The sequence below is a fragment of the Odocoileus virginianus genome, chromosome 5 (genome assembly GCF_023699985.2).
Source record: "Odocoileus virginianus isolate 20LAN1187 ecotype Illinois chromosome 5, Ovbor_1.2, whole genome shotgun sequence".
Lineage (NCBI taxonomy): Eukaryota > Metazoa > Chordata > Mammalia > Artiodactyla > Cervidae > Odocoileus > Odocoileus virginianus.
In genome coordinates, this window is record NC_069678.1 from 69,819,556 (window position 1) to 69,836,559 (window position 17,004).

Consider the following 17,004-nt stretch of genomic DNA (forward strand, 5'->3'; position numbering starts at 1 on the left):
CTGAATAGACAAGGAGCCTGGGGGTATTTCTTGCAGGAGTGATGAGTTGTGAATCCCAATATGAGATGTGTGTAAAAAAAAAAAAAAAAGTCTGTTTAAAGAGGAAAAAGAAGTTTCTGACTGTTTGGCAAAACAGGTTATTTTTAAACTGAAGAAAAATAGGATTGTTGGGATTTCAAACATTTTTGTGATTTTATTTGTTCATCTATAGGTGGGACTTTCTGACATCTCATTAGCACAGGGGCAAACTGAGATGTTAAAGGAATGGAAGACTGTCCATCACCTCAGGTGGCCTTCATGCTCATCAAGGGACAAGTTGTAGGTAGATCAGAAAGTGGCAGTGTATGCAACGCAGGGTGAATGTATGGAAACACTGTGATGTTGGGAGATAGGCGCACCTGGTTTCTAGATCTGGATCCACCTGGGGCTTGATGTTTCATCAGTTCGATGCCTCAGTTTCTGCTTATTCAAAACAAAGGTAATAAACCTTCCTATGTTGTAAAGATGAATGAGACAAGGCATGTAGAATGCTTATCACAGAACGTGGCACGTAGTAGTGTAATCACAACTGTAATTATATTTTCCTTTCTTTGTTTCTCCCTTCATGTTCATGCTTTGTCACAAGAGACATATAGGCTTGATGTTCCTTAGGAATGCTGAAGGCTGTGACTAGCTTTCGTGGAGAAGGAGCCGCCCTTGGGCCTTGAGCTGGCCGTCTTCTGCCAGCTCTTCCAGGATGCACTCTGCTCTCCCTCTCCCCTTCCTCCCTCTGTGTGGACTGCATCCATGGGCTTCCTGGCCCATTGGCCTCTTCTTGGAAATAGCCAATGCTGAGTTCTAGCAGGAGGCCGAAGGGTGGGTAGGAAGGAGAGTGAAGAAGTCAGTGTGTTTTGCTCAGCTTTTAGGCTTTCTCTTATCTGGGTTGCCTTGGACTTGCTGTATCCTAGACTGAATGTCACCACTCCATTTATGGCAATGTTTTCTACTGAGTTTGCTCCCCATTCTGGTTACCTTTCCCTTCTCTTACCGCTTCAAGCCTAAGAGAAGTGACAAGTTCTGCTATTCTAGCCCTGGGATCCTGGCCTGTCCTTCAAGGTTAACCTTCAACTCAGCCCACCCTTGGGCACATAATCTTTGTGCTAACTCTTTGCAATAATACTATCTTCAGTTTGTTATCTGTTTCAGTATGGGACCTCAAAGAGCTGATTAGGTGAGGAGGTATGCATTGGATAACCAAGGTGTGCTCTGGGGTCTGTGACTGATATAGTGTGGCCACAGCGTGTGCTTCCTTCAAGAAGGATGGACTGAACTGTAAGTCTGGGGAGATGTGCTGCACTAGAGCCTGAAGTTCTGGTTAACATATTAGACTTCACATCATAGCAGAGATGGTTCTTGGTAATTGTTTCCTGATTCATTTTGACAGGTGTCTATTGAAAAATTAATAGGTATATGGTGTAGGAAATAGATATCAGAAATTTCTCCCCTTTCCTTCCAAATAATGATATGCAAATGAACTAGAGGGAAGGGAACATGAACAATGTAGAATGACTCTTTCCTGTAGTACCAGGCAATTTGCGTATATCATCTTATTTATTCTGCTCAGCAGCTATTAGGGGTAAGGTACAAGCTTAAATGGAGCTGCCAAAGGTCACAGAACTGGGACTTAGTGGAGCCATAATTTGAAAGCCCAAGGCCAATCTCTGAAATGGTGATGTTCCTGAATTTCCAACATTGTCAGCTGCAAGATAGGAAGAGTGATGTAATTAAGGGTTCAAATGAGAGGTACTGGTAAGAACAGCAGGGTGTGAGTCTTGGGCTGTTTGTTACAGCTCCACCCCAGGAAGGAGTGTGACACTGTAAGGCCATGCACAGCAGGAGTTTCTGCAAGAGTAATCTATGCAGAAGGAGTTCCTCTATAATCTCAGAGTAGTCACACAGCCTGGCTTCCCAGACACTGGGGAGTGATTTCATAAAGGAAGGATCCTGGATATCTCTCTGGGACTAGGTCAACTCATTCCAATTGCACAGGACATCGTTCACTTCCTGCCATTGGGTACCCTGTTTCTACTTCTACTGAAAGTGATCTTTGTCCCTCCCCTAATTGTACATGTATTTCTCTGCCTGGTGGCTGCTCCACTTCTGCTAACTCATAACTTCTGCTTAGTCTCCCCTTGCTGCCTCAGAGCCTCTTCATGTGCATCTTTTCACTTCTGGTCCTGTTACTTCTGGACAGAATCTGTATTAATGAGTTCACATTCTTAGGAGAGAGAATATACCCATCTTTTCATACGTCCAATCTTCGTGCAAGGCCAAATTGTGACTCTGATCATCCAGTGAATTGTCCTTGGGTAAGGGATAGACTTATCCACAGCTGTGGTTTTTCCAGTAGTCATGTATGGATGTGAGAGTTGGACCATAAAGAAGGCTGAGTGCTGAAGAATTGATGCTTTCAAATTGTGGTGCTGGAGAAGACTCTTGAGAGTCCCTTGGACTGCGAGGAGTTCAAACCAGTCAATCCTAGAGGAGATTAGTCCTGAATCTTCATTGGAAGGACTGATGCTGAACCTGAAGCTCCAACACTTTGGCCACCTGATGTGAAGAGCTAACTCATTGGAAAAGACCCTGATGCTGGGAAAGACTGAAGGCAAAAGGGGATGGCAGAGGATAAGATGGTTAGATAGCATCACCAAATCAATGGACATGAATCTGAGCAAACTCCCGGAGATAGTGAAAGACACAGAAATCTGGCATTCTGAGTCGGGCACTATTTAGTGACTGAACAACAACGAAGAATGGACTCTGTGAAGCTGAAAAGTTTGTACCTTACCCCTAATGGTTGCTAAGCTGGGACTCAGATTAGGGAGTGGACATCTCCAGGAAAGGGCATTATTTTAACTATTCTGGTCCACTTTCTGGCCCCCAAAATTCATATCCAGTCCAAATGCAGAATACAGGCAAGGCCTCTCTATGACCTCATCAGTTCAGAAGTCCAGATTCCCATTATCTAAATTATCTAAATCATATTCCAGTGACTAGGGCATGGGCGTCTTTGGGAGATAGTGTATTTTCCTACCTAACCCCAGCACTTACCACTGTATGTTAAGCATCTTAAATAAATTATGTCAATATACTCACCGTATCTGGTGAATATTCTCAGAGCCATTGTATTTTGCAGTGTTCAGAGTCAGGGGAATCCAAGAACAGGCCCAGTCATGTGGGGCCAGGGAGTGGGTCACAAAGGCCTGGAAACTTGTGAATTCTCTTTACCATTGTGCCTGCATTTCCCTACTATGTTGCCGCATATTCAGATTACTTGGGGAGATTTATAAGCATCCCTATGCCCAGGTGGAAGCTCAGAGAAGTTAAATGAGAACCCTGAAATGGGCGTGTGTGCTCAGTTGCTAAATTGTATCTGACTCTTTGCAACTCTATGGACTCTAACCTGCCAGGCTCTTCTGTCCATGGGATTTCCCAGGCACCAGTACTAGAGTGGGTTGCCATTTCCTCCTCCAGGAGATCTTCCCAATCCAGGGGTGGAACCTGGATCTCCTGCATTGGCAGGAAGATTCTTTATCACTGAGCCTCCTGGGAAGCCAAGAGTAAATAGTCTTTCCACCGCCTCAGATGATTTCAACGCCCAACAAAGCTTGGGAGCCTCTGCCCTGCGTTGCTTTACTCATCACTAGAGGCCAGTGCTCCAGGGGAAGGGTGCACATGGTCAGCAAGCCTTCCCCACGGAGGGGAATGTTAGCTGACAGTCGAAGGCATTTACTGGGTGTGACAGTGAAGAGGGTATTGTGTGGATAGGAGACATCTACTAGCAGATGACAGGCTTCCCTGATAGCTCAGTTGGTAAAGAATCCGTGTTTGTGATTTGCTCGGTATTTGCTGAATGTGATGGAAGTTTTTTAAGTTCCCGTGAGAAGGTTCATATAAATACATTCACAAATCAGGAAACAACGGGAAACATGAGCTCCTTTGTCAGAGCATCCGTCCTCATTTTATAGCTTGAGCAAAACACAGCCCCACGGTTATCACTGTTGTGGATACATTTTGAGCAAGATAATTGTGGAAATTCAGTTGCTTCCCATCAAGAGTGAATCCTTTTGTAGAGAAAATTTGAGCTATCCATGTATTCCATTTTACAGTAATTGAGATTGGACTAGCAAGTCATTAGCGAAGCAAAGGAAAATGATGGGCTCTTTAGTTTTTTTTCCAAAGGAAGGTAGAAAAAATTGATGTTTGAGAAGAGAGAGAAGAATTAAAATGGGTTATCAGTGGTGGGAGGGAACATGCCCATCGCTTGGCTCTCTGGTTAATGAGAGGGTGGCATCTCTGTGCTGAGATCTCCCTTGAGTGCAGCCAGTGGGAAGGTGCCCCTGTGGTCAGAACAGTCACTGGGATGTAGACCGTCTAGAGATGAGCCCATGCCTAGGGCCACCCTGGGTACCACGCAGCTTGGGGATATCTGTCTCTTTCTCATCCAGCTCACCACTGGCAGATGTTGGCCTATGTGGTTCTCTTCCCCACTGTCAACTTTGAAGATAATGAAATGCAGCTTGAGCAAAGGAGAGTCAATAACGGCGGTATATATTTTAGATACATCAGTAGGTGAAGCTGCCAAATGTGATGCTTGCTTATTTAAAATCTGCTTCACTGGGAGGGCCTCATTATATACTTGTCTTTTCTTTCTTTCTGCAAGACCCCAGGGAATGGCCGTAGTTCCAAGTTACTCAGACACGTCATGGAGGAAGTGGGGATGATAGTACAGGGCATTCAGTCTCCAAGAGCAAATAGACAGTGTGCCCCTCAGTGTCATGTGGCTTGTGGGGTTAAAATGAGGACAGGCATTGGCTAAAAGCTAGGTGATGAGGGAGGTGGAGTTTTAGGGCTGCTGCTGGGGACCAGGTATGAAGGCCCCCTGAGGCCAATCCCTATTCCTGGGATGGAGTAGCAGTCACCAGGCTTTGCTTCATCTCTGTAACTCGCCCATGTAGTTTTCTATGTACAGAGTAGGTGCTTAGAAACGTATGTAGTACTGATTTGGTTTATAGAACCAGTAACTTGCCAGCTACATGCTGAAGGAGTTAGAGATATTTGCTTTTTAACTATTTCTTCCTGAGAATTCATTTATCTGGACTATGTTTGGGAAGAAAAATTTAAGAGCATAAGCTTTTAAACTCAGTAGCTCCACTGATGCAAGCAGTCTCCCAGTTGGTCCCCTTGTCCCCACCATCGTTGGTCTCCAGCCCCAGGGCGATTCCTAGGTTAGCATCGTCTTGAATGAATTGAGCTGGGTCAGCCACTCCCCTCTTCAATCACTGTGGTAGCCCTCTGTCACCTGCTGGTGAAGTGAAAGTCGCTCAGTCGTGTCTGACTCTTTTCGACCTCGTGGACTATAGTTGATTGAATTCTCCAGGCCAGAATACTGGAATGGGTAGCCTTTCCCTTCTCCAGGGGATCTTCCCAACCCAGGGATCAAACTGGTGTCTCCTTCATTGCAGGTGGATTCTTTACCAACTGCCACCAGGGAAGCCTGTCGTCTGCTAGTAGGTGTTTCTTGAATCACTTCTTCTTTCACCCACTAATGAATCAATTTGAAGTTTGCACCTGGCAAGCAGCACATGAATTTTTAGATACAAAAATTTATATACATATGCTACTGTGAATCTTCATGTTAAAGGAATAAACTAAAAGGAATAAACTATCTCCTATTTTTCATATTAAAATAACTATAAGTAGCTATTACAGAGATTGATGTCTTCACGCCAGTGGATTTTTTTCAATCCTGCCAGGGCTGCCTACTCCCTAGTTTGAAGACTCTGGGGTCTCCAGATTGCCCATTTTACAGATGAATAAATTGAGGCTCAGACTAGTTTGATAGCTTAAGTGCCTAAAATTACATAAGCAGTCAGTGGGAGAGTCAGGCAGGAGTCCAACCCAGCCCTCAGCTATTGCTTTAGGTTCTGCCCTTACTGATAACATTTTTTGTAAAATCATAGGTAAAGAGTTTAGAAGGTTGTTAAGAAGTCAGGCCCCAGGTATTGAAAATACTAATGGAATTATTTTAAGCTTATACACTTTTTTTCTGATCCTCTATTAGTTTATGTAATGAATTTTCATGGTGCAGTAAATACTCAATGAAACTGTGTGATCCATTAGTTAAATGAAATGTTCCTAAGTATGCCGTGTTGCTGTCACATAAATTCATTTAATATTGCTGAAATCTGGTTCTGACTTTTGTGAGCTTTGAGTTTGATTAAAGAAACACCTTCTGTTCCTCCTGTCATCTCCTTCCTGAAAGATGTCAGACACCTGAGTAATAACAGTACCTGCCTCTGGAGTGGAGCATTTTATTTTCCCCAAGGTACTTTGACGTAACTTGCATTTATTCCTGTTCATTTAATCCCATGAATTATAGCCAGAATTATCCCATTTTACAGATGAATAAACTGATGAACCATTTAGTTTTTTTCATTCTAGATCTGCCCTAGAAATGTCAGACTACCAGATAACTGTATAGCAAGATCCCAGTGGTTTATTTTTCAAGTTAAAAGTTAAAAGAAAGCATACTTTGAGAGAGTTTAAAACAATTTGAGTCAGATTGTTTTGACTGTATTTAAAAATACTACTGCTGTTATGCTTTAGGGTCTTCCCTGGTAGCTCAGCTGGTAAAGAATCTGCCTGCAAGGTAGGAGATCCCAGTTTAATTCCTGGGTCGGAAAGATCCCTTGGAGAAAGGGATAGGCTAACCCACTCCAGTATTCTTGGGCTTCCCTGGTGGGCTCAGACAGTAAAGAATCTGCCTGCAATGCGGGAGACCTTGGTTTGATCCCTGGGTTGGGAAGATCCCTTGGAGGAGGGCATGGCAACCCACTCCAGTATTCCTGCCTGGAGATTCCCCATGGAAAGAGGAGCCTGGCGAGCTACAGTCCATGGGGTCACAAAGAGTTAGACATGACTGAGTGACTGAGCACATTTTGCTTTAGTATTATGCTCTTCACATAAGTTAAGGAGCACTGAAAATTCCCTGTTGTATTTTTTTTTAAAGAGAAAGACAGTACTGATGTTAATGTCCATGGGACCATACACTGTTGATTTTATGAAAGCCTATAGACCCTTTTCATTTTGTTTCAGGCTTTAGGTTATTTGAGCTTGGCCTTTGTGGAACCTGTAACTGATCATATATCCTTTTTTGCTTTGGCCTCTAGGACTCTCATAAATTTACAGCTTATTTTCTGCAACCTCAGGATTGTTTTTGTGTCCTATTCTTTTTTCTACCTCTACCTTCATTTTCAATTCTTTGTTCCCCTTCACTACAGTTTTCTTCATTCATTAATTTTATCCTTTTCTGGAGAATGATTGTATATAAAACCTTATATAAGCTGCCTGACTCCTTTTTATTTCTTTTCATAATGTCAGGTGAGCATAACCAACAAGCAACACAGTGAACACGATGTCTCAGGCCAAGAGAGTCTCCTACTTCTGTGATTTTTCCATCCTTTTCTGACATATACAGTTGTGGCAAAACAGGTCTGCTGTGAGGTTGTTAATTTATCAACTTTGTGGCTGTCAGAGTTTTAAACCCAGGATATGTTCTATCAATGTAGGTATCTTTCTGGAAGGGTTTGGTCTAAGCAAATGATGGCTGTGAGGATGGTGGTATTTTATCAGTACATCAGGTACATCAGAGAGATGTACTACCTTCAGATATCCTTCTACAGTTTTTATAGTCTTTGTACTTCTGACATCCCTGGCAGAATTAAATAAGCACTGCCATTGGGCTCCATAAAACTTTGCTCTTTCCTATTCTCTTGACCCTGAAAAGAATCTATAGAGAAGGACCAAATTTTGGGCAGTTTCCAAATGGACTATATCAGATCAGTTAGCCCTTGACATATTAAAAATTATAGAAAAAGGGTTGACAGTTTAAAGTCATAGTCCCAGAGATGGAGAGGGAGATGGTCCAACAAAGGCTGACTCTGGCTACATAATTAGCACTACCAACCAGGGTTCTTGGCTTCTTTAATCAATAGAAATTGATCAGAGGCCAGACAAGAAATCCTTTATTGGGGCACCGGCTCCAGCAGGGATGAATGAGAGCAAACAATATATTCCCTTGCTGGCTGGCTCCCAGAGAGGGGCAAGCTTGTTCCTTACATGGAGTGTGGATAAGGGTGTGTCCAGGGGTCAGGCTGGGTAGATGGCTTAGGTGTTTTGCCCATCCCTTAGGTGGTGTTGCATGCAGGGGGCATGCACAGTACACTGCTTTTTGCTCCCAGCTCCTCAAAAGTAGCAATTGGGTTTTTGGTCTCCTTGTATCTTTGGGATTCAGAATTTGCCCCAACTGCACATGCATGCAATTATTATTAGTTCCACACAGTTTCTTTGTATGTTATTGCTCCAGGAGAGGTATGTTCAGTTGCAGGCATTGCAGCACTGAAGCAAAGGGTCCCAGTTCCCAGGCCTGTCTCAAAAGGAGTTTGTGGTGATCTCTGGGGTTAATAGATAAAAAAGTCTTAGGGGGCAACTCCTGGCATGGAGGCAAGTCTGAAGCGGAGGTCCAGGGCTCAGGAAGAGAGAGACCTGCTTGAAACAACCTTGGTCAAGAGACTCGTATCAAGTCAAGCATTCCAGGCAGATACAGGATGAAGTTGGAATCTATAATAAGAACTGACAGCCATAAACTAATTTTAAACTCAACTAGCCTTGGGAATTAGAAAGCAGTCCATCTAGGGAGCTGGAATTGGGTCTGAGCTTTTTTTTAAAAAAAAAGAAAGGTGTTGCCAGAATTGGCTTTGTTACATACTTGAGTGTGTTATGGTCTGAACTAGGCTTTTTTTTTTTTTTTAATTTGAAGATAATTTCAGAATTTAAAAAAGTGTAAGAATATACAAAGAAACACCCTACACCCTTTACTTAGGTTCACCTGCTAATATTTTCATCACATTTGCTTTAGCATTTGTGTATTCTCTCTGTGTGTATATCCATAGATATACATACACATATGCTGCATATACATATTTACATGTCTGATATTTGTTTTTCTTGAATCATTTGAATGGTTCATGTAGCTTAGGCCTTTACACCTAAATATTTGATGTGTGTTCTCTAAGAATGGGCTTCCCAGGTGGTTCAGTGGATAAAGCATCTACCTGCAATGCAGGAGACGCAGGCAGACGTGAGTTCGATCTCCAGGTCAGGAAGATCCCCTGAATGAGGGCATGGCAACCCACTCTAGTATTTTTGCTTGGAGATTCCCATCTACAGAGGAGCCTGGCAGGCTACAGTTCATAGGGTCGCAAAGGGTCGGACATGACTGAAGCAACTGAATATGCATGCGCACTTTCTCTAAGAATAGGTATATTCTCTTATACAGCCATAGGAAACTTATCAAGTAAAATAAATTTAACATTGATACAATATTTTTACCTAATTTGCCATCCATATTCAAATTTGTCGATTGGCTCTCTGATTTCCTCTGTAGTGTTTATTTTCTCTCCAAAAAGAGGATCTAATATTTCATTTAGTTGTTGTACCTCTTTAGGTTGTTTTAATCTAAAATATTTCCACAGCCTACCTTTGTCTTTGGTTTGCCACTTTTGAAGAATAGACTTTTCTCCACATTTTTGTATGCGTGTTCTTTGTGGTTGTCTCAGGATATCACTTGATATCCGTCTGCTCATCTCTGTTAATGTTAATTTTGATAACCTGATTGAGGTGTTGTTCATTGTCTCCATTATATGATCACAGGTTTTCTGCTTGCAACTACAGACAACAAATGAGAACATACTTTAAGACCTATGGTTGACTTCCTGGATTTAGCATTTACTGACTTTCTGGGACAACAAATATGTTGGGCTCATCTTGTACCTGCCCTTCACGGCTCTCGAATAAGCCACTTCTAGAGACTCTCAGTCTTTTTACTAAGAGTTGTAGTAGAAACTAAAATCTGAGTATTAAGGTATCACCTTGTCACTGGAGAATCTTTGCTTTTAGACCTGTTCAGTGGACAGGACTAGGAAATATATGCATATAAACACGTGTTCACACACCTACATGCAGATGCATGTTTATTTTATAAACCATGAGTTTAAACCCTGAAATCTCCAGTTTTCAAACTGTCCCCACAGTGCTCTTTCCTGGCTTCCCCCTTTGCATATTTTAATGGTTATTCTTGAATAGTGAGAGTCTTGGCTCCCAAGAACATTAAAGAATTTACTTCTTTGCCCAATCCTATAATACATTTAGAATAGTTTCCTAATTGCTGTTGCCATAACACTACCAAAAAAAGCCTACTAAAAAGAGTTCAAGGTTTGTTTGCGGTGCTCCCTGCCCTGGTCCTGTTAATGACAGGTTGTAAACAGTTAAATTCTGTGTTTGTAAGTTTTTCATATTAATTATTTCTCTCCCACCCCTTCAGTGACTATGTTTATGATGCTCCTTTGAAATACAATTGAATTTGTTTCAGTTCACTTCCAGTTTTAGCCCTTCCCCCACTTTCCATCGCTGTTAATTTTATTTTTTATCTGAGGTGTGAAGCATTAATATGCTCCCACATGTAGAAATTAAGTAAAAATCTACTCTGATAAGTGTGATCCTCTGCCATGTCTTTCTACCTGGTCATCCTGTCATTTTAACATCTAGGATCTCCCCATGAGGAGAAACAGCTTCATTTTTTTCTGGTTTGTTTGTCCTGTTTCTTTTTGTAAAGATAAGCAGATTTATGTATCCTCCTTTCTTACATAAAGACTGGCATACTGTATATTGAGCTAGGCTTTTTAAGTGCCCAAATCTCATTGATCTTCCAATCTTGCACTCTCTGTGGTGGTCTTCCCATTATACTGATGTGGGAACTGAGACTCCTTGTTTGTACTATTGCAAACCTTTGTGCCTTATTGATAAATAGCCTGTTTTCAGTGCTTTATACTTTAGATGAAAGTGATTAGGATGTGCCAAATCACGAAGCATCAGGTAGTAGTACATACAGTTTTTAAGCCACCAAATTGCTGCCTCCCAAAGTCCTACTTCTTGGAAGTCTACCTCTTCATCTGGTTTTTAAAGCTGGATGTCCCTTTAGACTGGAATTTTCAGTGTCCTGGCATCTCACACAATGCTTAAATAAGGATGTGGCACCTAGCTGGGAGAGTTGATTTTGACTTTCTGTTTTTCCTTTTTAAAATTGAGATGAAATTCCCATAACGTGAAATTAACCATTGTATAAAATTCAGTGTCACTTACTTTACTCATAGTGCTGTTCAACCATTACTGCTGTCTACTTCCAAAACACCTCATCTCCACCACAGGAGACCCTGTAACTGTGAAAGGGTCAGCCCCCATCCCCTGCTTCCCCGAGCACCTGGCAGCCCCTGCTCTGCTTTCCATCTCTCTCTGGATTATTTGTTTTGGATAGTCTGGAGGAAAATGGAATCATTTTCCATTTTCACAGTAAGTGACCTTTCGTCTTAACTTCTTACACTTAGCATGTTGTTTGCTGAGCTCTTCCACCTTGCAGCCTGTATCGGCACTTCATTTTGTTTTAAAGTTTTCATTTTGTTTTATGGCTTGGGTAATATTGCATCGTATGGATAGACGATTTGGTTAATTCATTCTCCAGCTGATGGGCCTCCAAGGCGGTTTTGAGTGAAACTGGGGAGAAGAGTGGCTTGTACCCTTGCTCTTCAGCCTGCTATCCACGTGACTGTGAATAAGCTACTAAACTGACTGGTGCCTCCCTTTTCTCATTTGCCAAGTGAACATACTACTACTATATAACTCCAAGTGCCTGAAGGATCGGGTAAGATAATACATGAGAAGTTCATCCAAGAGAACCTGGCAAACAGTAGTAGTAGCAATAGTAGTGTTAGTCACTCAGTTGCATCCGACTCTTTGCGACCCCGTGGACTGGATCCCGCCAGGCTCCTCTGTCCATGGGATTCTCCAGGCAAGAATGCTGGAGTGCATTGCCATTCCCTTCTCCATGGCAAATAGTGGGTCCTCATAGAATTAGCTTTTTCACCTTTGGATTCTATGAGGACGGGAAGGAAGGAGAGTGAACATGAACGTGTATTATAGTAGGTGATTTAGTGTGTGTGTGTTCTGTTGTAGCTGCTCAAACCTTTGTGCTTTGTTTTATCAAAAAAGGCCTATCTGTTTTCTCTGCTTTGTGGTTTGGTGTTTTTGCACCCCACCCGTCCATATCCCCCCATCACTGAACATGGGATTTTACATTTAGAAGCAGTTCAGTAGACAGAATGTCTGTAGTGGAATGTTACATAATTCACATTTAGATTTGAAGAGCTCATTATAAAAAACCTGACACACTTCAGGAATATTAAATTACTGCAGATTGTGTGGAGCAAAGAAACATTATTGAAGCATTTCAAAATTCTAGGCGAGCCTGAATTTAACTGATAGGGTTTCACAGCTTTTACTGGGGAAAAATGATTTGAGTTGTCACATGGTTTCTGGCCCTAGAGGACTTTAATCTCTTTAATTACAAAGAAACGAATTTCCTAAATAATTTGGAGCTACTTCACAGCATTTGCTCAACCTCTGGCTTTTGGAAAATTAAAGGGAATGCCAGGGCCCTGGCCGTGGAATGTTCTCTTCTTACTGAAGCTTGCTTATGCATGTTTTTATTTGAGATGATGCTAGTTTCCTTTCTTTATTGATATGGGGATGTACTTCAGGAATTCACAAGTAGTGCTTATAACACTTGAACACAATCTCATTTTGTTAATCAAGTGGGACACTGGAGATGCCCACAGAATAGACAGAGGTGCTGTGTTACGGTTTACAAAGTCAAAGGAGAGAAAATGGCGCAAATCTAATCCAGTTTTATACACTGACTTTTAAGAGTGCTTGAAATGGTTTAAAACCCGCGTATTTCAGTCCATGTCAGTGTTTATGGATCAGGTACCTACTGTGTGCAAGCCCAGCATGATGGAAATATCTTAGCTCCTACCATTTCCTGCAGTTTGTCTTTAGAAACTTAACCTGCCATGGTTTCCTCCTCTGTAAAAAGAGGATAGCAATATGACCCTGAGTCTGTGTTGTGACCTTGTATTCCTGTGTTCAGAACACAGGAAACTGTTAGTGCCTAATCTTTATTGCGGAGAAGGCAATGGCACCCCACTCCAGTACTCTTGCCTGGAAAATCCCATGGACAGAGGAGCCTGGTAGGCTGCAGTCCATGGGGTTGCTAAGAGTTGGACACGACTGAGCGACTTCCCTTTCACTTTTCACTTTCATGCATTGGAGAAAGAAATGGCAACCCACTTCAGTGTTCTTTCCTGGAGAATCCCAGGGATGGGGGAGCCTGATGAGCTGCTGTCTATGGGGTCACACAGAGTCAACAGGACTGAAGTGACTTAGCAGCAGTAGCAATCTATTGAGTACCTGTGGGGAGATGTGTCAGACACTCTTCCAAGCATGTTAGAGATATGATCACAATTTCCTCAGCCACTCCATGAAGTTGATACTGTTACTCCATTTTAAAGGTAGAGAAACTAGGCAAAGAGGGGTCAGTAATTTCCTTAATATCACATTGCTTGTAAGTGGCTCAGGCTATGAAGATGGCCAAGAATCCGATCATAAGAAAGAAGATACACTGTTACCAGTGAAAGCTCATTCTGCTGCTGCACAACAGTCTCCAATAAATCAAGAGATAAGTTATTGAGGCAGGGAATAGTGACTTTATTTAGAAAGCCAGCAGAGCAAAAAGATAGTGGACTAGCTTCTCAAAGAACCATCTTAACTGAGCTAGAATTCAGGCTTCTTTTATACTAAAAGGTGAGGGTGTGTGGTCGGTTGTTGCAAACCTCTGGGTGTTTTAATCCTCTGTTCTTGCAGCTGTCCATGTAGGTCAGGTCACAATGTTCCTCTAAGCCTTCAACAAGACAAATGTTTCTTTCTGCCTTGCAACTTTTTATCTCTGTATGAATGGGAAAATGTTACACCTTTAAAGGTCAGAGCCTTGTGAATGGGCTATCCTGTTTATTTCAGGCTATAGACAACATTCTTACCTTATAGCAAAAACAATAGAGTACAAAGGTTAAAAGAAACAGATCCAATATGGAGTCAGATTTGTTCTTCCCTATTACAGGTCCATTTAACAGACAGATCAGAAAATTCTTCTGCCTAAGATACCTCTTTGAACTGAACCTTGAGAATGTCAAGGCAGACTTGAAAAATTCCACAGAAAGGTAATAGCACAATTGAAAATTGGGAAGTTAGGAAAGTGTATCACCTCCCTACTAGACTTCTGCTTCCTTTTGTTATTTTGATTGTTAACTGCAAGCCTCCCTGGACATGCTGATGCTTCTGCCTGAGACAACCATTTATTCACTTATTACACATGCGTGAGTACGCATCAGTCCTTTCCCTTGCCGTCCACCCGACGAAAGCATCATTCTTCAAGATCACACAGTGCAGAGCTTCATGTCTGTGAAGCTTTATTGACTCTTTCAAACAAAGGTAAAAACTTGCTCCTTTGTGCCCCAGTCTGTTTTGGTTCTGACCATGTGTATTTCATTCTCCTACATGACTAAGGCCTCTGCTCGACTGAGCTTCTTTGAGGACAAGAGGCTTTGACTCTGTACTCTTGGGTTGCATGGTTGTGCAGTACACATCTGTTGACATGAATGAGCCAGCACTTGCACCTGGCCCTTCTTATGTTCTTAGTAGATATCTGTTACAGTGAAGGGACTGTATTAATGAAATTAATTAATAAAATCATTAATAAAATTATTTATTCCCTTATAGGACCAAATTTTGTGACTCTGTCATCTCTTATGGAATGTTGTCTTTTGGGGGCAAGAGGTTAGGAAGGAGATGAGAGCTTTAGTGGCATGATACAGGTAGATGGCACAAAAGTGATGGGAAAAGTGCTCATTTTCAACATAGTTTTCCATGTACCCCTTTCTAGGAAAGTAATATTCCATTTTCTTTAGTTGCAGTCTTAGGTCCTATAATTTTCAGGGCTACTGTCCTTGTTAAAAAATAGTTTAACAACAAGCAAACAAGATATCTTTGGATAAAGGCGTGAATTTCCCCATATTTAAGCCTTATTAAATTTTTGTGTGCCTTTTACATTAAACATTTTCTAGTTAAGCCATCTTTAGTTGGCATGATTAAGGGGCTTGGGTTATTACTCTTATTCAGCTGAAACTGGCATTCCGGGTCACCCTTTTCAGATTAAACAGTTCTAGATCTATTGCAGGAGCTAAGAATTGGCTGCACAGTTTGAAGATCCATTTCCTGTAGCTTTATCTTAATATTCTTTTAAAATGGATAACTCCTGAATGTTTATTTTCAACTGAACTCTCACATGTAACTATCAGAGATAGAGAGTCACTGCGAAAGATTGTTGACTTGACACCGGGAATACATTCATTCAATTTAAATGAAATCAAATGAGATAATATATGTGCAGCAGGAGCTGAGGGCACAGCATATAGTAAATGTATAGTAAATACTGGCCGTAATTGAAGTGGTATTATTATCATTATTATCTCTTCCCAGCACAGTGTCTGAACTTAATAGTACCTAGTAGTGTGCAATGCATATTTATTACAGAAAGAAGGATGAAATGTGTGTCTGCCTACTGCTTTTCCTCTTTTCCTCCCCACATTAAATGCTTGTCTGCTCATATAGCTGGGGGGAAAAGCTGACATAAAAATTGGCTTGCTGGAAAGTTTCTCAGCCCCATTTGTCACCTTACCCTTGAAGCCCAATTGTATGTCAACTGCATGTCCCCTCTGATGCCTGCTCGTGAGGGACAGACCACAGGTCACTTCCCTATGATCTGCTTCAGCTGCCAAGGCTCTGGTCAAGCTTGCCTGATGGATGGGTGCCTCACTGTTGGAAATGCCTCCACGGGGCTGCTCAGGAAATATGTCTGTGCTGCATTTTCTGAGTGGTTTTCCAGGCTTGGCAATAAGAAACACGGAAAATAAAGCATTGAGTTTTGCTTTTCTTGAAAGTCCAGTGTTTTAAAGATCTGCTATGTGTTTTCTAGTTTGAGTTTTTGCAAATAAGGCCTCTCAAGCTCTTTGCTTGAGAGCATATGAGCCCTGTCAATGGCTTAATGAAACCACGTGGGCAGTTTATACATGGAGACCAAGGTTTTCCTGTTATTGCATGTTTGACAGTTCCTTTTTGCCCTTCTAATTTCTGACTTCACCAGGGTGGTTATTCTGAGTGTTCTCTTCTTTTGATTTGCAGCGCTCGGAAGGAGTGAATGAAATGTGCAACTCGGGGTGTCGTTTCTGAAAGGAGGAGTCATTTTCTTGAAGAGGAGTCCTCAATGAGCCTGGCCAAGGCCCGGGATCTGTGTGAAGTGGACTAAGGATTTAGTAGGATGTCAACTGAGACAGAACTTCAAGTAGCTGTGAAAACCAGCGCCAAGAAAGACTCCAAAAAGAAAGGTAGGGCTCGATCTGTTCCTTTCCCAGTGGCTACTTGTTGTGCAGGAGTGGGTTTTCGGTCTTTGGAATAGTGTTTGGTACTGTCTTTGTGATTGCATACAGTTTTACAGTCACCAGCATTATTTGGTGTCTTTTGTGTTCACAGTATCATGCTTTAGTGGCTCATCCTTCTCTGGGTAAAATCCAAAGGAAAAAAAAAATCTTCATAATATACAAGGCCCTTCTTAACCTGGCTTCTACCTCTCTCTCCATCCCTTTAGCAATATCACTGCCTAAATCTGCGCCACATCCCCACCCAACCCTGTTTGCATTCCAGGCATTCTGTGTCTTGTAGTTCACCTTTGAATATATTAGGTTTGTCAAAAAGTTTGTTCAGATTTTTCTGTAAATCTTATGGAATGAACAAACTTTTTGACCAGCCCAATGCCAGTGATTCTCGAACTCCAGGCGTGCAGGCATGACCTAGAAGATTTGTTAAAACACAGTTTGCTAAGTCTCGTTCCTGGAGTGTTTGGTTCACTAGGTCTAGGGTGGGGCCCAAGGTGCATTTATAACAAGTTCTCAGATGATATAG

General features: G+C 41.9%; 1 protein-coding gene across 8 annotated transcripts in view; it reads left to right on the forward strand.

Annotated features, from left to right (window-relative positions):
* The window catches only part of DAB1 (DAB adaptor protein 1), a 1,301,090-nt gene that overhangs the window by 982,596 nt on the left and 301,490 nt on the right, over positions 1-17,004 (forward strand). For 7 of the 8 annotated variants that reach the window (XM_020904860.2, XM_070468111.1, XM_070468106.1 and 4 more), the window contains one exon: positions 16,228-16,430. In XM_020904860.2, coding sequence (XP_020760519.1) covers positions 16,364-16,430 — 67 coding nt within the window. In that variant the 5' untranslated portion in view covers positions 16,228-16,363. Of the gene's footprint in view, positions 1-1,210; positions 1,312-16,227; positions 16,431-17,004 lie in introns of those variants that run through there. The other variant, XM_020904773.2, reaches the window with a different exon arrangement.